The 22,322-nt window shown below is 39.1% G+C and overlaps 1 protein-coding gene across 1 annotated transcript in view; it reads left to right on the top strand.

Annotated features, from left to right (window-relative positions):
* Positions 1-11,129: 11,129 nt before the first annotated feature.
* Positions 11,130-22,322, top strand: part of IRX6 (iroquois homeobox 6) — a 17,189-nt gene continuing 5,996 nt past the window's right edge. Inside the window, exons 1-4 of the mRNA XM_068127796.2 lie at positions 11,130-11,174; positions 11,452-11,703; positions 12,212-12,321; positions 13,845-14,164. Of these exons, the coding sequence (XP_067983897.1) occupies positions 11,130-11,174; positions 11,452-11,703; positions 12,212-12,321; positions 13,845-14,164 (727 nt within the window). The remainder of the gene's footprint in view (positions 11,175-11,451; positions 11,704-12,211; positions 12,322-13,844; positions 14,165-22,322) is intronic.

The following is a 22,322-nucleotide window of genomic DNA, read 5'->3' as shown; positions in this document are numbered from 1 at the left end:
CCCTGCACCATCACTCAGTCCCTGATTTAGGGGGGCGAAGAGTGCGTCACGACTCTGGGCTCACCCTGCACCGTCACTCAGCCCCTGCTTTAGGGGGGGGCAAAGAGTGCGTCGTGACTCTGGACTCACCCTGCACCATCACTCAGCCCCTTCTTTAGGGGGGCAAAGAGTGCGTCGCAACTCTGGGCTCACCCTGCACCATCACTCAGCCCCTGCTCTAGGGGGGCAAAGAGTGGGACGCGAGGCCACCTCGGTCCTCACCTGCAGGCATGTCGGCTTTCAGAGATTCAAAAGAACAAATATTTATTTATTTATTTATTTACCTGAGCCTCTTGCGCCACCCTTGGGTCGCTCGGCAGTGACGCCCCGTGGCGAGGACTTCCCAGGCTGCCGTCGTCCGCGCATCTCCGGGGCCATCGCGGTCCGTGGGGAGCCGAGACCCACCGCACCCCGTTCGCCCCACCCGGATGTTCAGGACCCCCGGCGCACTCCACTCACCTTAACGAGCGTTGCTGTGAGCTCAATGTACTCTGGAGGATCAAGACCGACCCCGGATAACCTGTTGGACATATTAAACGACGTCTGAAACGTGTAAGATTATTATTATTATTATTATTATTATTATTATTATTATTATTATCTACCAGCACCTCGTTTCAGTCGCAGGTTATTGTCGTGCTGCGCATACCTGGATGACTAGCATTCTTTGCTATGTTTTTAATCGGTGGATCGCGCGGATTTTTGCGCCTTTTTTATCATCAGAACTCGTTAATAAAAGCGCTCACGTTGGGCTCACAATGGCGAATCCATCAAGTGTCGCGAAGCGTGCAGGTGTGATCAAGCACCTTGAGCTACACGGGAAGCTGCAATGTCGGGTGTGAAGAGTCAGCGAATGATGCGGTGACCCGCGATCCTCCCTTTTGGATCCTCGAAACTAGAAACCTTCAAACACCGACGTGCTCCTCTATAGTGGGCTTATCGTTTGAGTTGTTAATCGCGAACTTGATACAAAAAAACATCCAAACTTTACATTGAACTACAGAACCAAAACTCTTTTTAAATTGAACTGAAGACTGAACTAGAAACCTCACAGCCATTTCATTCGAGCAATGAGCCCTTCACGGGCTGTTTTTAAACGCTGAAGCTATTTCAATATGTCCCTATATGTCCATCCTTTCATCGGTCCGTTAAAAAGGAAGAAGAGGAACCTCTATACCACAGAAAGTGTCATTCTATAGGGTTATCCTAAAAGGTAATTCGAAGGGCTTCTATAGGGTAATCCTAAAGGGTAATTCCGACAGGTAACTATAAAGGGCAATTCTAAGGGCTTATATAGGGTTATCCTAAAGGGTAATTCTAAGGGCTTCTATAGGGTAATCCTAAAGGGTAATTGTAAAGGGTTCTAAAGAGTTCTAAAGGGTAATTATAATGGGTGCTAAAGGGTAATTCTAAAGGGTTCTAAAAGGGTAATTTTAAGGGCTTCTACAGGGTAATCCTAAAGGGTAATTCTAAAGGCTCCGAAAGGGTAATTATAAAGGGTTTTAAAGAGTTCTAAATGGTAATTATAATGGGTGCTAAAGGGTAATTCTAAACTGTAATTATAATAGGTAATTTTAATGGGTTCCAAAAGGTAATTCTAAAAGGTAATTCTAAAGGAGAATTCTAAAGTGTTCTGAAGTGTAATTCTAAAAGGTAATTCTAATAGGTGCTGAAGGGTAATTCCAAGGGGTATTTCTAAAGGGTTCTCAAGAGTATGTCTAAGGGGTTCTAAAGGGTAATTTTAATGGGTTCTAAAGGGGAATTTTAAGGGATAATTATAGGGGGAATTCTAAGGGGTTCTAAAGGGTAATTTTAAAGGGTAATTATAAAGGGTTCTAAAGGGTAATCTTAAAGGGTAATTCTAAAGGGTTCTAAAGAGTAATTCTAAAGGGTTCTAAAGAGTAATTGTCAGGAGTTCTAAAGGGTAATTTTAAAGGGTTCTAAAGGGTAATTTTAAAGGGTAATTCTAAAGGTGCATTCTAAGGTGTTCCAAAGGTAATTCTAATGGGTTCTAAAGGGTAATATTAAAGGGTATTTCTAAAGGGTTCTCAAGATCATTCTAAAAGGTAATTCTAAAGGTTATTCTAAAGGGTTCTAAAAGGTAATTCTAATGGGTTATAAAGGGTAATTCTAAGGGGTTCTAAAGGGTAATTTTAAAGGGTATTCTAATGTGTGCTAAAGGGTAATTCTAAAGGGTTCTAAAGAGTAATTCTAAAGGGTTCTAAAGAGTAATTGTCAGGAGTTCTAAAGGGTAATTTTAAAGGATTCTAAAGGGTAATTTTAAAGGGTTCTAAAGAGTAATTTTAAAGGGTATTCTAATGTGTGCTAAAGGGTAATTCTAATGGTTCTAAAGGGTAATCATAAAGGGTAATTCCAAGGGGTTATAAAGGGTAATTCTAATGGGTTATAAAGGGTAACTCTAAAGGGTTCTCAAGATAATTCAAAAGGATAATTCTAATGGTTCAAAAGGGTAATTCTAAAGGGTAATTCCAAGGGTTCTAAAGGGTAATTATAGAGGGTTCTTAAGATAATTCTAAAGGGTGATTCTAAAGGGCTCTAAAGAGTAATTATAAAGGGTAATTCCAAGAGGTTCTAAAGGGAAATTATCATGGGTTATCAAGGGTAGTTCTAAAGGGTTCTTAAGATAATTCTAAAGAGTAATTCTAGAGGGTTCTAAAGGGTAATTCTAATGGGCACTAAAGGCTAATTCTAATGGGTAATTCTAAAGGGCTTAAAGAGTTCTAAAGGTTATTTATAAAGGATTTTAAGTTAATTCTAAAGAGCCCTTTAAAGTCATTCGAAATGGCATCTAAAGGGTAACTCTAAGGGGTTCTAAAGGCTAATTATTATAATGGGTGCTAAAGGGTAATTCTAAAGTGTAATTATAAAAGGTAATTTTAATGGGTTCCAAAAGGTAATTCTAAAAGGTAATTCTAAAGGAAAATTATGAAGTGTTCTGAAGGGTAATTCTAAATGGTAATTCTAATAGTTCTAAAGGGAAAATATAAAGGGTAATTCTAAGGGTTCTAAAGGGTAATTTTAAAGGGTGTTCTAATGTGTGCTAAAGGGTAATTCTAAAGGGTAATTCTAATGGTTCTAAATGGTAATTATAAAGGGTAATTCCAAGGGGTTATAAAGGGTAATTCTAAAGGGGTCTCAAGATAATTCAAAAGGGTAATTCTAATGGTTATAAAGGGTAATTCTAATGGATCTAAAGGGTAATTCGAAAGGGTAATTCTAATGGTTCTAAAGGGTAAATATGAAGGGTAATTCTAATGGTTCTAAAGGGTAATCATAAAGGGTAATTCCAAGGGGTTCTAAAGGGTAATTCTAATGGGTTATAAAGGGTAATTCTAAAGGGTTCTCAAGATAATTCAAAAGGTTAATTCTAATGGTTCTAAAGGGTAATTCTAATGGTTATAAAGGGTAATTCTAATGGTTATAAAGGGTAATAAAGGGTAATTCTAAAGGGTTCTCAAGATAATTCAAAAGGTTAATTATAATGGTTATAAAGGGTAATTCTAATGGTTCCAAAGGGTAATTCTAAAGGGTAATTCCAAGGGTTATCAAGGGAAATTCTAGAGGGTTCTTAAGAAAATTCTAAAGGGTAATTCTGAAGGGTTCTCAAGATAATTCTAAAGGGTAATTCTAATGGTTCTAAAGGGTAAATATAAAGGGTAATTCTAATGGTTCTAAAGGGTAATTATAAAGGGTAATTCCAAGAGGTTCTAAAGGGTAATTATAATGGGTTATCAAGGGTAATTCTAAACGGTTCTTAAGATAATTCTAAAGAGTAATTCTAGACGGTTCTAAAGGGTAATTCTAATGGGCACTAAAGGGTAATTCTAATGGGCAATTCTAAAGGGTTTAAAGAGTTCTAAAGGTTATTTATAAAGGATTTTCAAGTTAATTGGAAAGAGTTCTTTAAAGTCATTCTAACTGGCATCTAAAGGGTAATTCTAAGGGGTTCTAAAGGGTAATTATAAGGGGTTCTAAAGGGTAATTCTAAAGGGTTCTCAAGATAATTCTAAAGCGTAATTCTCGAGGGTTCTGAAGGGTAATTTTAATGGGTGCTAAAGGGTAATTCTTAAAGGTTCTAAAGGGTAATTCCAAGGGGTTATAAAGGGTAATTGTAAAGGGTTCTCAAGATAATTCTAAAGGGTAATTCTCGAGGGTTCTAAAGGGTAATTGTAAAGGGTTCTCAAGTGTAATTCTAAAGGCTTCTAAAGGGTCATTTTAAAGGGTAATTCTGAGGGGGAATTATAAGGGCTTCTAAAAGTAATTCAAAGGGTTCTAAAGGATAATTTTAAAGGTTATTCTAATGGATTTAAAGGGTAATTCTAAACGGTTCTTAAGATAATTCTAAAGGGTAATTCTAAAGGGTAATTCTAAAGGGTAATTCTAAAGGGTAATTCTAAAGGGTAATTCTAAAGGGTAATTCTAAAGGGTAATTCTAAAGGGTAATTCTAAAGGGTAATTCTAAAGGATAATTCTAAAGGATAATTCTAAAGGGTAAATCTAATGGGTGGTAAAGGGTAATTCTAATGGATAATTCTAAAGGGTTTAAAGAGTTCTTCTAAAGGCTAATTATAAAGGATTTTAAAGTTAATTCTAAAGATTTATTTCGAGTCATTCTAAAGGGTAACTCTAAAAGGTAATTAATTATATGGGGTTCTAAAGGGTAAGTCTAAAGGCATCCAAAGGGTAATTCTAAAGAGTAATTCTAATGGGTTCTAAAAGGTCATTCTAGTGGTTTGTAAAGGGTAATGTAAAAGGATAATTCTAAAGGGTTTAATTTATTTATAGCCTTTGCCTAATTCATATTAAAAGTGTCAAACTGAACCAGCAATAAGCTGTCATTTGCGATTGGTTATTAGCAAAATGAATGTTGGCATTAAACAAGACGGATGAATAAGTACACACCCCGCGTAACTCTCCACAGCGATCCGTCACATCGAACGTGGCCACATCGTGGTCACATCGAAAGACTCATTGGAGATGCCTGGTAGAACAGGTGTGTGTTCATTTATGGTCGCAGGTGGGCGTTATTTCGGGTCTTCGCCCACAATGTCATTGTTCCACTTGGAACGACAAATGAGAAGCGCCAATGAAATGCTCAAAAAAAATCAAGGAAGGCGAAATAACGAATATGTGATCTGATATTCCAAAAGTACGCACAGTGTGTGTTGCCTTTTCATGTCAAAGTGACGGACGAAGTGCGGACACAAAAGTTTATATACGCCAGGCAGTGCACGAATGTGTTTGTTCAATCACAGAATGCACGAATGCATATATTCATCTGTAGATTGCACGAATGTGTATATTTATCTGCATAGTGCACGAATGTGTTTGTTCATATGCAAAATCCACGAATGTGTATATTCATCTGCAGAATGCACGAATACGTATATTCATCCACAAAATGCACGAATGTGTATATTCATCTGCATAGTGAAAGAATGTGTATATTCATATGCAAAATGCACGAATGTGTATATTCATCTGCAGAATGAACGATAGTGTATATTCATCAACAAAATGCACGAATGTGTATGTTCATCTGCATAGTGCAAGAATGTGTACATTCATATGCAAAATGCACGAATGTGTATATTCATCTGCAGAATGCACGATAGTGTGTATTCATCAACAAAATGCACGAATGTGTATATTCATATGCAAAATGCACGAATATATATTCATCTGCAGAATGCACGATAGTGTGTATTCATCAACAAAATGCACGAATGTGTATATTCATCTGCATAGTGCAAGAATGTGTATATTCATAGCAAAATGCACGATTGTGTATATTCATCTGCATAGTGGAAGAATGTGTATATTCATCTGCAAAATGCACGACAGTGTACATTCATCAACAAAATGCACGAATGTGTATATTCATCAACAAAATGCACGAATGTGTATATTCATCTGCATAGTGCAAGAATGTGTATATTCATATGCAAAATGCACGATTGTGTATATTCATCTGCATAGTGGAAGAATGTGTATATTAATCTGCAAAATGCACGAATATGTATATTCATCTGCGAAATGCACGATAGTGTACATTCATCAAGAAAATGCACGAATGTGTATGTTCATCTACAGAGTGAATGAATGTGTATATTCATCAACAGAGATCACGAATATGTATATTCATCTGCAGAATGCACGAATGTGTATATTCATCAACAGAGAGCACGAATATGTATATTAATCTGCAGAGAGAACGAATATGTATATTCATGAACAGAGAGCACGAAAGTGTATATTCATCTGCAGAGTGCACGAATGTGTATATTCATCTGCAGAATGCATGAATGTGTATATTCATCAACAGAGTGAACGAGTTCTTAAGATAATTCTGTATATGCATCGGCAGAGAGCACGAATGTGTATATTTATCTGCAGAATGCACGAATGATTATATTAATCTGCAGAGACCACGAATGTGTATATTCATTGGCAGTGTGCACGAATGTGCATATTCATCTGCAGAATGCACGAATGATTATATTCGTCTGCAGAGAGCACCAATTTGTTTATTCATCTGCAGAGAGCACGAAAGTGTATATTCATCTGCAGAATGCACGAATGTGTATATTCATCAACAGAGTCAATGAATGATTATATCCATATGCAGAATGTGTATATTCATCTGCAGAAAGCACGATGTGCATATTAATCTGCCGAATGCACAAATGATTATATTCGTCTGCAGAGAGCACGAATGATTTTATTAATCTGCAGAGAGCACGAAAGTGTATATTCATCTGCAGAGTGCACGAATGTGTATATTCATATGCAGAGTGCACGAATGTGTATATTCATCAACAAATTGAACGAATGATTATATTCATCTGCAGAATGCATGAATGTGTATATTCATCTGCAGAATGCACGAATGATTATATTCATCTGCAGAGAGCACGAATGATTATATTCATCTGCAGAGAGCATGAATGATTATATTCATCTGCAGAGAACACGAATGTGTATATTCGTCTGCAGAGTGCACGAATGTGTATATTCATCTGCAGATTGCACAAATGTGTATATTCATCAACAGAGTGAACAAATGATTATATTCATCTGCAGAATGCACGAATGTGTATATTCATCTGCAGAGTGCACGAATGTGTATACCCATCTGCAGAATGCACGAATGTGTATATTAATCAACAGAGTGAACGAATGATTATATTCATCTGCAGAATGCATGGATGTGTATATATGACTGTGAGTGCACGGATGTGTATATGTGATCGTGAGTGCATTAATGTGTATTAATGTGTATATGCGTCCATGAGTGCACAGATGTGTACATGCGTCCGTGAGTGCACAGATGTGTACATGCGTCCGTGAGTGCACAGATGTGAATAGGCGTCAGTGTGTGCACGGATGTGTATATGTTTCTGTGATTACACGGATGTGTATATGAGACCGTGACTGCACGGATGTGCATATGCGACCGTGGGTGCATGGATGTGTATATGCGACCGTGAGTGCATGGATATTTTTATGCATCTGTTATTGCACATGTGTATATGTGTCTGTGAGTGCACGGATGTGTATATGCGACCGTGAGTGCATGGATATGTATATGCATCTGTTAGTGCACGAGAGTGTATATGTGTCTGTGAGTGCATGGATGTGTATTTCCGACCGTGAGTGCATGGATGAGTATATGCGTCTGTTATTACACTTATGTGTATATGCGTCTGTGATAACAAGGATGTGTATATGAGACCATGATTGCATGCATTTGTATATGCGTCCATGATTACACTTATGTGTGTATGCATCTGTGATTACACGGATGTGTATATGAGACCATGAGTGCACGGATGTGTATATGAGACAGTGAGTGCATGGATGTGTATATGCGACCGTGAGTGCATGGATATCTATGTGCATCTGTTATTGCACGAGTGTGTATATGTGTCTGTGAGTGCACGGATGTGTATATGCGACCGTGAGTGCATGGATGTGTATATGCATCTGTTATTGCACGAGTGTGTATTTGTGTCTGTGAGTGCACAGATGTGTATATGTTTCCGTAAGTGCACAGATGTGTATATGCGTCCGTGAGTGCACAGATGTGAATATGCGTCCATGTAAGAACGGATGTGCATATGTTTCTGTGATTACATGGATGTGTATATGAGACCGTGAGTGCACGGATGTGTACATGCATCGGTTAGTGCACGAGTATGTATATGCGTCTGTGAGTGCACGGATGTATATATGCGACGGTGATTACACGGATGTGTATATGAGAACATGAGTGCATGGATGTGTATATGCGACCGTGAGTGCATGGATGAGTAAATACGACCATGAGTGCATGTATGTGTATATGCGTCCGTGAGTGCATGGGTGTGTATATGCGACCGTGAGTGCATGGGTGTGTACATGCATCTGTTAGTGCACGAGTGTGTATATGTGTCTGTGAGTGAACGGATGTGTATATGTGACCGTGAGTGCATGGATGTGTATATGCGTCCGTGAGTGCACATTTGTGAATATCCGTCCGTGTGTGCACGGATGTGCATATGTTTCTGTGATTACACGGATGTGTATATGCGACCGTGAGTGCATGGATGTGTATATGCGACCTTGAGTGTATGGGTGTGTACATGCATCTGTTAGTGCACGAGTGTGTATATGTGTCTGTGAGTGAACGGATGTGTATATGTGACCGTGAGTGCATGGATTAGTATATGCGTCCATGATTACACTTATATGTATATGCGTCTGTGATTACATGGATGTGTATATGAGACCATGAGTGCATGGATGTGTACATGCAACTGTGCGTGCATGGATGATTAAATGCGACCATGAGTGCATGGATGATTAAATGTGGCCATGAGTGCATGGATGTGTATACGCGTCCGTGAGTGCATGGATGTGTATATGCATCAGTTATTGCACGAGTGTGTATATGTATCTGTGAGTGCACGGATGTGTATATGTGTCTGTGAGTGCACGGATGTGTATATGCGCCCGTGATTACACTTGTGTATATGCGTCCATGATTATACGGATCTGTATATGCATCCGTGAGTGCACAGACGTGAATATGCGTCCGTTTGTGCACGGATGTGCCTATGTTTCTGTGCTTACACCGATGTGTATGTGACACCGTGAGTGCACGGATGTGTATATGCGACCGTGAGTGCATGCATGCATGTGTATGTGCGACCTTGAGTGCATGGATGTGTACATGCATCTGTCAGTGCACGAGTGTGTATATGTGTCTGTGAGTGCACGGATGTGTATATGCGACCGTGAGTGCATGGATGGGTATATGCATCCATGCTTACACTTATGTGTATATTTGTCTGTGGTTACACGGATGTGTATATGAGACCATGACTGCATGGATGTGTATATGCGACCGTGAGTGCATGGATGATTAAATACGACCATGAGTGCATGGATGTGTATACGCGTCCGTGAGTGCATGGATGTGTATACGCGACCGTAAGTGCATGGATGTGTATATGCATCTGTAATTGCACGAGTGTGTATATGTGTCTGTGAGTGCACGGATGTGTATATGTGTCTGTGAGTGCACGGATGTGTATATGCGACCGTGAGTGCATGGATGTGTATATGCATCTGTTATTGCACGAGTGTGTATATGTGTCTGTGAGTGCACTGATGTGTATATGCGCCCGTGATTACACTTGTGTATATGCGTCCATGATTACACGGATGTGTATATATGCGTCCGTGAGTGATGCCTTATTTTTATTTCAGGGTTTAAAAGGCTCTTCGACCCATCCAATTAAGGCAATTACGCGCTGGTCCAAATTACAAGGGCCGCACGCTCCCAGCACGTCCATCATTTAATAGGGGTCCTTGTCTCATCCATACCATTGCATCTCGCCATTCCCCACTGAAATCATTCCCACCCCTCCCCGCGTAACTTTCGCTCATTTAAACCACGTGTCGTCCTGCAATGTCCATGTACAAGTTTACACGTACTTCGAGAGGAGCCTTTTCGATTCGAGCACCAAATTCTCTTTGAATCCCGCGCTCTGGATCTCAATTCGTTCAAACGCTTTTTATCGCTTGTAGCGGATTAGAAACATCGAGGAAATTGACATTTACGCAAACGTCGGCTCATGCTGGTAAATTTGGCGCCATTTGCAAAAGACGTTCCCGCGCATGGGAAGCCGAGTCCGCGGGCATCGTATTGTAGTTTACCTTTAATTGAATTATCGAGCACCTCGCACACCCACCCGCACACCCCAACTCCAACTCGTCGTTCCATTTTTCAACGCGTTTACTCGCAAACTTTACTGAATTTACCGCGTTGCGTCGAAATACGCGATGCACAACATCATCGATGGTTTCTCCATCCAGGTGGAGCGAATCAAACTCGTGTACGAGCCTGTGTGCGCGCTCAGGTGTGCGAAGAGCGAGACCCGCGCAGCAAAGCTCCCGGAACGGTTCGGACTCGAACTGCGGACAGCGACTCGTCACGTATACACCGCCCGCCAATAGAGCGCCGCAAACCGCCGCAGAGGCCGCGCTCCGGACACACAATCGAGGCTTTTTCTCGTCCGCCCGGGGTTCTCGGATCCGAGTCGCATACCCGAGGATTAGCATGAAATATTAAATTTTTTGGAATTTACTCGTGCGATTGGTAGGGGAATGGGGCGCAGGCCTTGGCTGTCTATTTCAGGAGCGCTCTGACGTCACGCTATATTCGGAGCCGCATCATGGAGAGGTAGAGCTACTGTAACTAGTGCGCGGATTCCTCCTCTCGCAGCTACTCCGGGCCCGCCTTGGGAAGAAGAATCGGCGTCGTGCTCGCCCGGGCCGAGGGACCTTTGAACGGCCACTTGCAGAGCTGGGACTTTTCACCAAGTTGGTGTTTACGAATTTGAGGGATCAAATTGAGCACCGCCCTGTCTGTCTGCGTGTGTCTGAGTGTGTGTGTGTCTGTGAGTGCGTGTGAGTGCGTGAGTCTCTCTCTCTCACTTTCACTCCATTCCCTCCCTCTAAAGTCGTACCGAAAGGACGCCCCGAGCTGTTTGGACTATGGTAGAACGCCACCGTCGCTAGCAATGTCGTACCCGCAGTTCGGATACCCATACGGGACGACGTCGCAGGTAAGTGCCGGTGTGTGTGCGTGTCCGTGAGCGCCGGTGTGCAAAGTGCGCCGCGGGTCCCGTTTGACACGCGCGGAATGCGCAATTTTGGCGGGAGCGAGACCCGCGCGTCCTTGTCTGTCGGTATCTCGGATCAGTGGCTCGATGTTGTGTCCGCGGGGAGACGGATACCAGGATAAGGACGGAGACGGACGGACATTATGCAAATAGACCGACAACAGTACGAGGTACAAGGATAAACGGCCGCGCTCGCTCATGTGCCCCCGTTTTCCCGCAGCTCCTGGTCTCATCGAGCGGGGGAGGCGAGGCGGGCTCGGCGCGACCCTCTGCTTCGGACTTCTCCACTCCGTCGGGAGCCGTGTGCTGCGCTCCGTACGACGGACGCCTCCTGGCCACGGCCCGAGGCGACCTGGCCACTTCGGCCGCGGCTGCTGCGGCGCTCAGCGTGTACGGGGGCTCGTACGCAACGCAGACGTACGGGAACTACGTCCCGTACGGCACCGAACCGTCGGCATTCTACTCCACGCTGGTGCGTAAAAAGCCGTTACACGAATCAAGTTTATGAATGGCGCCCGCGGGGCACTTTTGGATTCGGCTGGCGATTCGTCAATGAGTTCCCGAGACCCCAAATAGATGGACCTGACAAGTATGTCCGTGGTGTGGACTGTGATCACTCACTGTGTGTCGCTGCTGAAACAGGACCCGGGTGACCTGTAGCTGCTTATACGGAACTTGGGAGGGCATTTGGGTCTATCTGAAGACCTTTCCAAAGTTGCATTATTTTGGGTCGATAGTACAAACTTATCACTAGTAAAGTCAATGTCGTAAAATTAATGCATTGATTACTCACTTTACAAACGCGTTTTGGGGGTTATCAGATAGATTTGCGTGATGAGAGGATGGATGGAATGTGGGGGTGGGGATGGGGGGGGGGCACTCGGCCCGGCGCCCCTGAGGCGCTCCAAATGCGCCCCCGAGGCGCCGTGAACTGTACTCATTCATTTATGAATATAAATGCCTTTCACCGTTTGCTGCAGACGTCTCCCTACGATATAAAGGACAATGGAGGTTCACTGCACGGAAGCCTGGGCCAGACCGCGTCCTACTACCCGTACGACCCTACGATCAGCCACTACCAGTATAGCAGGTGGGATTCGGTTCGGGGCTGCTCCGAGGCCGAGTCGTAACCCAGCGGTGAGGACAACATGACGGTTCCAGGGGATCAATAAGAACTCAACCCTAATGGGATAATTAAACGATGCGCCAGTAAGTCGCTAATGGGCTTGACTTGCGAGGCCAAGGACTATATAGACACGAGATATACAAGGATCTTGGTTGTATTGCACCTTTGTACCTGAATCGTCTTAATGCAGTGTCTGCACTAACAAGTAGATCTTGCTTGAAACAGGATTCCAACAACTCTGTGTTTACACAAATATTTTATCCAAATGTACTTATTAACTGCCTTCGGTACATTTAGCCTGGTGTTGGCTTAGCGGTTAGGGTGCCGGCTTGGGATCCGAGGATCCTGGGTTCGAATCCTGGTCGATCCCTGAATTAACACCAGGGGGTTAACTCAACCTGTCATCCTTCCGAGGTGGGAAAATTGAGTACCAGTTCACTGGTAATTCCCTGTGTGTCGCAAGAGGCGACCAACAGGGTTGGCAGCAGGAATGGCATCCGGCCATAAAACATTGCTTCAAAAAGGGGACCAAGGTGCCCGAAAAAGGCCAACTGCTCTGCAGGGAAAATGGCCTCTAAAGGTGGTTGGTACATTTACTTTACCGAGAACTGTAGCACAGGGTTAATACATTAAATGGTGTGGTGTAAGGGGTGTAAAATGAAAACAGATCTAATATATATGTGTATATATATATATATACATGGGCAGTCATTTATTTATTTATATATATATATATATATATATATATATATATATATATATATATACACACACATATATACATATACACATACACACACATATATACATATACACATACACACATATACACATACACACATACACACACATATATATATATATATATATATATATATATATATATATATATATATATATATATATATATGTATATATATATATATATATATATATATATATATATATATATATATATATATATATATTCTAAACAAAGATGAAAAAACAGATAGGCCCGGACTCATGGCAAACGATCAACGATATTTTAACAACAGGGCATTATATCATGAACAGCCCAAAATTATTACGCAATGGTCACGTGATGCCACTGACCGGGAATGATCGACAGACGCAGAGTCTTGGAGTTTTACTGCGTGTAGAAGGCCTTTCATATATTCACGTGGGATGGTGAAAGTTTACATCGACACGCAGTATTAGTCATGTGCTTGAAGTCAAGGTAAAAAGCATGACGTAATCAGGTGTAAATTGAGATATTGTACAGCACATCATATGTATGCAGTTCATATTTGAATGCAAAACACACAGTTGTGCACTCTATGATAACTTGTGGATACCTGGGCGTTTATAGCATTACCAATGGGCCTGTTTGTGTTTGCGACAACGATGTATGAATTTGGAGATTAAAGTGAAAGACGAAAAGCAAGGAGGCAGACGTGGGTCGCGCACACGTGGACTGCGGTTGATCAGGTGTGTTGTGCGAGCAGGTACGGAGGCGTCGACCTGAGTGCAGGCACGCGCCGAAAGAACGCCACGAGGGAGACGACCAGCACCCTGAAAGCGTGGCTGTACGAGCATCGCAAGAACCCGTACCCCACCAAGGGCGAAAAGATCATGCTCGCCATCATCACCAAGATGACGCTCACTCAGGTGTCCACGTGGTTCGCGAACGCGCGCCGCCGCCTCAAGAAGGAGAACAAGATGACGTGGTCTCCGCGGAGCCGCCCAGGTGACGAGAGCAAAGAGCGAGGCCGTGGAGAGGACGAGAACGGTGTTAAGAGCGAGTCGGGCCCGTGTTACTCCACCGGTGAGCCGCGTAATTACACCTGACGTCCTTACAAATAGCACCTTGCTCACGCCTTGGCCATTTCATTAAGTTCTCCTTCGAGTTTTCAGACAGAACAAGGCAATCTGTTAATTAAGTAGTCTAACTTTTTACGTATTGGACCCCCAGTCCTCTTTAACCCCCACATCCCCCAACCTCTTCTTCTTCTTCTTCTTCTTTTTCGAACCAGTCTAATTTTTACCTTTTTCTTTCCCTTAACCCTTTCCTTCGCACACTTAGCAGCCGGCGCCGTCGAATTAGCATAATCTAATGTCGTCCTGGTAACCTGGGTGGCTGCCCCCACTTTCACACTCTTTCAACACGGGAAATTAGGGGAAATTAGAAATTAATTGCCTTTCACAGAATTGTCTAATAGAACTCGGTTCCGCCACTCTGGAAGCGCTCAGCTGGGAACGCGCCCAATTCGCAGGTCACGGTGCTTAAGAATCCTCCAAGAAATTCCGCTTCACTTATCAGGGCCGTTTAACGTGATTTCCTCCTTGCAGGTGTCTGACGTCGTTCTCACAGAGTCACGTTTTAGGGGCATCGCGCGCACGACCGTGGAGGGGGGCGTTGGGGGCAACACCGGTACCAATGGCGAAGGGGGGAACAGGGGCTCGGGGTCGGAGACCTTCTCCACACGTGTTAAAGGTGCTCGTACCGCCAGGTGTAATTGTAAGGTGTTTCGTGATGCCGACGCCCACCTATTTCGCGCTGCATATTTGTTTGTGCTTATTCACGAGTTACGTCATTTAAACAACAACACGTCACTGCTGATCTGTAAACGTCATTTCATGACGTAGACGTGATGTCCCTTCACTACCATTTCTACTTTACACAACGTTTGCTTTGGCGTTTCTGTCCTTTCATTCAAAACACCATCAGTTCATTGGATTATTCGTTCTACTGATTACTCACCTGAATACGCACTCAGATAGTTAATATTTAATACTCTTAGTCCTCATTCGAGCACAAACAGTTTATACTCCTCGTACTCATTCGAGCACACACAGTTTATACTCCGAGTACTCATTCGAGCACACACATTTTATACTCCCAGTACTCATTCGAGCACAAAGTTTATACTTCTAGTACAAATTCGAGCACACACAGTTTATACTCCTTGTACTCATTCGAGCACACACCGTTTATACTTCTAGTACTCATTCGCGCAAACACAGTTTATACTCCGAGTAATCATTCGAGCACATACAGTTTATACTTCTCGTACTCATTCGAGAACACACAGTTTATACACTGAGTATTCATTCGAGCACTCACAGTTTATACTTCTAGGACTCATTCGAGCACTCCGTTTATACTTCTAGTACTCATTTCGAGCACAAACAGTTAATACTCCGAGTACTCATTCGAGAACGCACATTGTTAATACTGCCAGTACTCGTTTCAGCACAAACAGTTAATAATCTGAGTACTGATTCAAGCACTCACACAGTTAATACTCCTAATTCTCATTTGAGCACAAACAGTTAATACTCCGAGTAATCATTCAAGAATTCACATGGTTAATAGTCCCAGTGTTCATTCAAGCAAAAACAGTTAATACGCCAAGTACTCGTTCAAGAAATAATATAGTTTTAATAATCCTTATACTCATTTGAGAACTCACACAGTTAATACTCTTAGTTCTCATTGGAGCACAAACAGTTAATACTACGAGTACTCATATGAGAACTCAAATAGTTAATACTCCAAATACTCATTCGAGAACTCACAAAGTTAATATTCCAAGTAATCATTCGAGAACTCACAAAGTTAATATTCCAAGTAATCATTCGAGAACTCACAAAGTTAATATTCCAAGTAATCATTCGAGAACTCACAAAGTTGATGTTCCAAGTAATCATTCGAGAACTCACAAAGTTAATATTCCAAGTAATCATTCGAGAACTCACAAAGTTAATATTCCGAGTAATTATTTGAGATCTCACAAATTTAATATTCCAAGTATTCATAAGAGAACTCAAAAAGTTAATATTCCGAGTAATATTTGAGATCTCACAAAGTTAACATTCCAAGTAATCATAAGAGAACTCACAAAGTTAATATTTCAAGTAATCATTTGAGATCTCACAAAGTTAATATTCTGAGTAATTATTTGAGATCTCACAAAGTTAACATTCCAAGTAATCATAAGAGAACTCACAAAGTTAATATTTCAAGTAATCATTTGAGAACTCACAAAGTTAATATTCTGAGTAATTATTTGAGATCTCACAAAGTTAACATTCCAAGTAATCATAAGAGAACTCACAAAGTTAATATTCCGAGTAATCATTCGAGAACTCACCAAGTTAATATTCCAAGTAATCATTCGAGAACTCACAAAGTTAATATTCAAAGTAATCATTGGAGAACTCACAAGGTTAATATGCCAAGTACTTATTATAGAACTCACAAAGTTAATATTCCAAGTAATCATTCGAAAACTCACGAAGTTAATATTCCAAGTAATCATTCGAGAACTCTCAAAGTTAATATTCTGGGTAATTATTTGAGATCTCACAAAGTTAATATTCCAAGTAATCATTCGAGAACTCACAAAGTTAATATTCTGAGTAATCATTCAAAAACTCACAAAGTTAATATTCCAAGTAATCATTCGAGAACTCACAATTTAATATTCCGAGTAATAAGGGAGAACTCACAAAGTTAATATTCCATGTCGTCATTGGAGAACTCTTAAAGTTTATATTCCAAGTAATTATTTGAGATCTCACAAAGTTAACATTCCAAGTAATCATAAGAGAACTCACAAAGTTAATATTCCGAGTAATCATTCGAGAACTCACCAAGTTAATATTCCAAGTAATCATTCGAGAACTCACAAAGTTAATATTCAAAGTAATCATTGGAGAACTCACAAGGTTAATATGCCAAGTACTTATTATAGAACTCACAAAGTTAATATTCCAAGTAATCATTCGAAAACTCACGAAGTTAATATTCCAAGTAATCATTCGAGAACTCTCAAAGTTAATATTCTGGGTAATTATTTGAGATCTCACAAAGTTAATATTCCAAGTAATCATTCGAGAACTCACAAAGTTGACATGCCGAGTAATTATTGGAGATCTCACAAAGTTAACATTCCAAGTAATCATGAGAGAACTCACAAAGTTAATATTCCAAGTAATCATTTGAGATCTCACAAAGTTAATATTCCAAGTAATCATTTGAGAACTCGCAAAGTTAATATTCCGAGTAATCATTCGAGAACTCACAAAGTTAATATTCCAAGTAATCATTCGAGAACTCACAAAGTTCATATTCCAAGTAATCATTTGAGATCTCACAAAGTTAATATTCTGAGTAATTATTTGAGATTTCACAAAGTTAACATTCCAAGTAATCATAAGAGAACTCACAAAGTTAATATTCCGAGTAATCATTCGAGAGCTCACCAAGTTAATATTCCGAGTAATCATTCGAGAACTCACAAAGTTAATATTCAAAGTAATCATTGGAGAACTCACAAGGTTAATATGCCGAGTACTTATTTTAGAACTCACAAAGTTAATATTCCAAGTAATCATTCGAGAACTCACAAAGTTAATATTCCAAGTAATCATTCGAGAACTCACAAAGTTAATATTCCGGGTAATTATTTGAGATCTCACAAAGTTAATATTCCAAGTAATCATTCGAGAACTCACAAAGTTAATATTCCAAGTAATCATTCGAGAACTCACCAAGTTAATATTCCAAGTAATCATTCGAGAACTCACAAAGTTAATATTCAAAGTAATCATTGGAGAACTCACAAGGTTAATATGCCAAGTACTTATTATAGAACTCACAAAGTTAATATTCCAAGTAATCATTCGAAAACTCACGAAGTTAATATTCCAAGTAATCATTCGAGAACTCTCAAAGTTAATATTCCGGGTAATTATTTGAGATCTCACAAAGTTAATATTCCAAGTAATCATTCGAGAACTCACAAAGTTGACATGCCGAGTAATCATTGGAGAACTCACAAAGTTAATATTCCAAGTAATCATTTGAGAACTCACAAAGTTGATATGCCGAGTAATCATTGGAGAACTCACAAAGTTAATATTCCAAGTAATCATGAGAGAACTCACAAAGTTAATATTCTGAGTAATTATTGGAGATCTCACAAAGTTAACATTCCAAGTAATCATGAGAGAACTCACAAAGTTAATATTCCAAGTAATCATTTGAGATCTCACAAAGTTAATATTCCAAGTTATCATTTGAGAACTCACAAAGTTAATATTCCGAGTAATCATTCGAGAACTCACAAAGTTAATATTCCAAGTAATCATTCGAGAACTCACAAAGTTAATATTCCAAGTAATCATTTGAGATCTCACAAAGTTAATATTCTGAGTAATTATTTGAGATCTCACAAAGTTAACATTCCAAGTAATCATAAGAGAACTCACAAAGTTAATATTCCGAGTAATCATTCGAGAGCTCACCAAGTTAATATTCCGAGTAATCATTCGAGAACTCACAAAGTTAATATTCAAAGTAATCATTGGAGAACTCACAAGGTTAATATGCCGAGTACTTATTTTAGAACTCACAAAGTTAATATTCCAAGTAATCATTCAAGAACTCACAAAGTTAATATTCCAAGTAATCATTCGAGAACTCACAAAGTTAATATTCCGGGTAATTATTTGAGATCTCACAAAGTTAATATTCCAAGTAATCATTCGAGAACTCACAAAGTTAATATTCCAAGTAATCATTCGAGAACTCACAAAGTTAATATTCCAAGTAATCATTCGAGAACTCACAAAGTTGATGTTCCAAGTAATCATTCGAGAACTCACAAAGTTAATATTCCAAGTAATCATTTGAGATCTCACAAAGTTAATATTCCGAGTAATTATTTGAGATCTCACAAATTTAATATTCCAAGTAATCATAAGAGAACTCAAAAAGTTAATATTCCGAGTAATATTTGAGATCTCACAAAGTTAACATTCCAAGTAATCACAAGAGAACTCACAAAGTTAATATTCCAAGTAATCATTTGAGATCTCACAAAGTTAATATTTCAAGTAATCATTTGAGAACTCACAAAGTTAATATTCTGAGTAATTATTTGAGATCTCACAAAGTTTACATTCCAAGTAATCATAAGAGAACTCACAAAGTTAATATTCCGAGTAATCATTCGAGAACTCACCAAGTTAATATTCTGAGTAATCATTCGAGAACTCACAAAGTTAATATTCAAAGTAATCATTGGAGAACTCACAAGGTTAATATGCCGAGTACTTATTTTAGAACTCACAAAGTTAATATTCCAAGTAATCATTAGAGAACTCACAAAGTTAATATTCCAAGTAATCATTCGAAAACTCACGAAGTTAATATTCCAAGTAATCATTCGAGAACTCTCAAAGTTAATATTCCGGGTAATTATTTGAGATCTCACAAAGTTAATATTCCAAGTAATCATTCGAGAACTCACAAAGTTGACATGCCGAGTAATCATTGGAGAACTCACAAAGTTAATATTCCAAGTAATCATTTGAGAACTCACAAAGTTGATATGCCGAGTAATCATTGGAGAACTCACAAAGTTAATATTCCAAGTAATCATGAGAGAACTCACAAAGTTAATATTCTGAGTAATTATTGGAGATCTCACAAAGTTAACATTCCAAGTAATCATGAGAGAACTCACAAAGTTAATATTCCAAGTAATCATTTGAGATCTCACAAAGTTAATATTCCAAGTAATCATTTGAGAACTCACAAAGTTAATATTCCGAGTGATCATTCGAGAACTCACAAAGTTAATATTCCAAGTAATCATTCAAGAACTCACAAAGTTGTTGTTCCAAGTAATCATTCGAGAACTCACAAAGTTAATATTCCAAGTAATCATTCAAGAACTCACAAAGTTAATATTCCAAGTAATCATTTGACATCTCACAAAGTTAATATTTCAAGTAATCATTTGAGAACTCACAAAGTTAATACTCCGAGTAATCATTGGAGAACTCACAAAGTTAATACTCCGAGTAATCATTGGAGAACTCACAAAGTTAATATCCCAAGTAATCATTGGAGAGCTCACCAAGTTAATATTCTGAGTAATCATTCGAGAACTCACAAAGTTAATCTTCAAAGTAATCATTGGAGAACTCACAAGGTTAATATGCCGAGTACTTATTTTAGAACTCACAAAGTTAATATTCCAAGTAATCATTCGAGAACTCACAAAGTTAATATGCCAAGTAATCATTCGAGAACTCACAAAGTTAATATTCCGGGTAATTATTTGAGATCTCACAAAGTTAATATTCCAAGCAATCATTTGAGAACTCACAAAGTTAATATTCTGAGTAATCATTTGAGAACTCACAAAGTTTATATTCCGAGTAATCATTGGAGAACTCACAACGTTAATATGCCGAGTAATTATTTTAGAACTCACAAAGTTAATATTCCGAGTAATCATTGGAGAACCCACATAGTTAATATTCCGAGTAATCATTGGAGAACTCGCAAAGTTAATATTCCGAGTAATCATTCGAGAACTCACAAAGTTAATATTCCAAGTAATCATTGGAGAACCGACAAAGCTAATGCTCCGAGTAATCATTGGAGAACTCACATAGTTAACATTCTGAGTAATCATTCGAGAACTCACAAAGTTAATGCTCCGAGTAATCATTCGAGAACTCACAAAGTTAATATTCTGAGTAATCATTGGAGAACTCACAAACGTAATATTCCAAGTAATCATTGGAGAACTCACAAAGTTAATATTCCGAGTAATCAATCGAGAACTCACAAAGTTAATATTCCAAGTAATCATTCGAGAACTCACAAAGATAATATTCCAAGTAATCATTCGAGAACTCACAAAGTCAATATTCCGAGTAATCATTCGAGAACTCACAAAGTTTATATTCCAAGGAATCATTCAAGAACTCACAAAGTTAATATTCTGAGTAATCATTCAAAAACTCACAAAGTTAATATTCCAAGTAATCATTCGAGAACTCACAATTTAATATTCCAAGTAATCATTCAAGAATTCACAAAGTTAATATTCCGAGTAATCATTCGAGAACTCACAAAATTAATATTCCGAGTAATCATTCAAGAACTCACAAAGTTAATTTTCCGAGTAATAATTCGAGAACTCACAAAGTTAATGTTCCAAGTAACCATTCGAGAACTCACAAAGTTAATATTCCGAGTAATCATTGGAGAACACAAAAAGTTAATATTCCGAGTAATCATTGGAGAACTCACAAAGTTAATATTCCGAGTAATCATTGGAGAACTCACAAAGTTAATATTCCGAGTATTCATTGGAGAACTCACAAAGTGAATATTCTGAGTTATCATTCGAGAGCTCACAAAGTAAATATCCAAGTAATCATTGGAGAACTCACAAAGTTAATATTCCGAGTAATCATTGGAGAACTCACAAAGTTAATATTCCGAGTAATCATTGGAGAACTCACAAAGTTAATATTCCAAGTAATCATTCGAGAACTCACAAAGTTAATACTCCGAGTAATCATTGGAGAACTCACAAAGTTAATACTCCGAGTAATCATTGGAGAACTCACAAAGTTAATATCCCAAGTAATCATTCAATAACTCACAAAGTTAATATTCCAAGTAATCATTCAATAACTCAGAGAGTTAATATTCCGAATAATCATTAGAGAACTCACAAAGTTTATATTCAAAGTAATCATTGGAGAACTCACAAAGTTAATGCTCCGAGTAATCATTGGAGAACTCACAAAGTTAATATTCCGAGTAGTCATTCGAGAACTCACAAAGTTAATATTCCAAGTAATTATTGGAGAACTTACAAAGTTAATATTCGAAGTAATCATTCGAGAACTCACAAAGTTGATATTCCAAGTAATCATTCGAGAACTCACAAAGTTAACATTCCAAGTAATCATTCGAGAATTCACAAAGTTAATATTCTGAGTAATCATTCGAGAACTCACAAAGTTAATATTCCAATGATTCATTCGAGAGCTCACAAAGTAAATATCCAAGTTATCATTGGAGAACTCACAAAGTTAATATTCCGAGTAATCATTGGAGAACTCACAAAGTTAATATTCCGAGTAATCATTGGAGAACGCGCAAA

This window comes from Myxine glutinosa, chromosome 9 (genome assembly GCF_964187855.1).
Source record: "Myxine glutinosa chromosome 9, kmMyxGlut1.1, whole genome shotgun sequence".
In the NCBI taxonomy this organism is placed as follows: Eukaryota; Metazoa; Chordata; class Myxini; order Myxiniformes; family Myxinidae; genus Myxine; species Myxine glutinosa.
The sequence above is the reverse complement of the archived record's forward strand: the minus strand, read 5'-3'. Positions and strand labels throughout refer to the sequence as shown.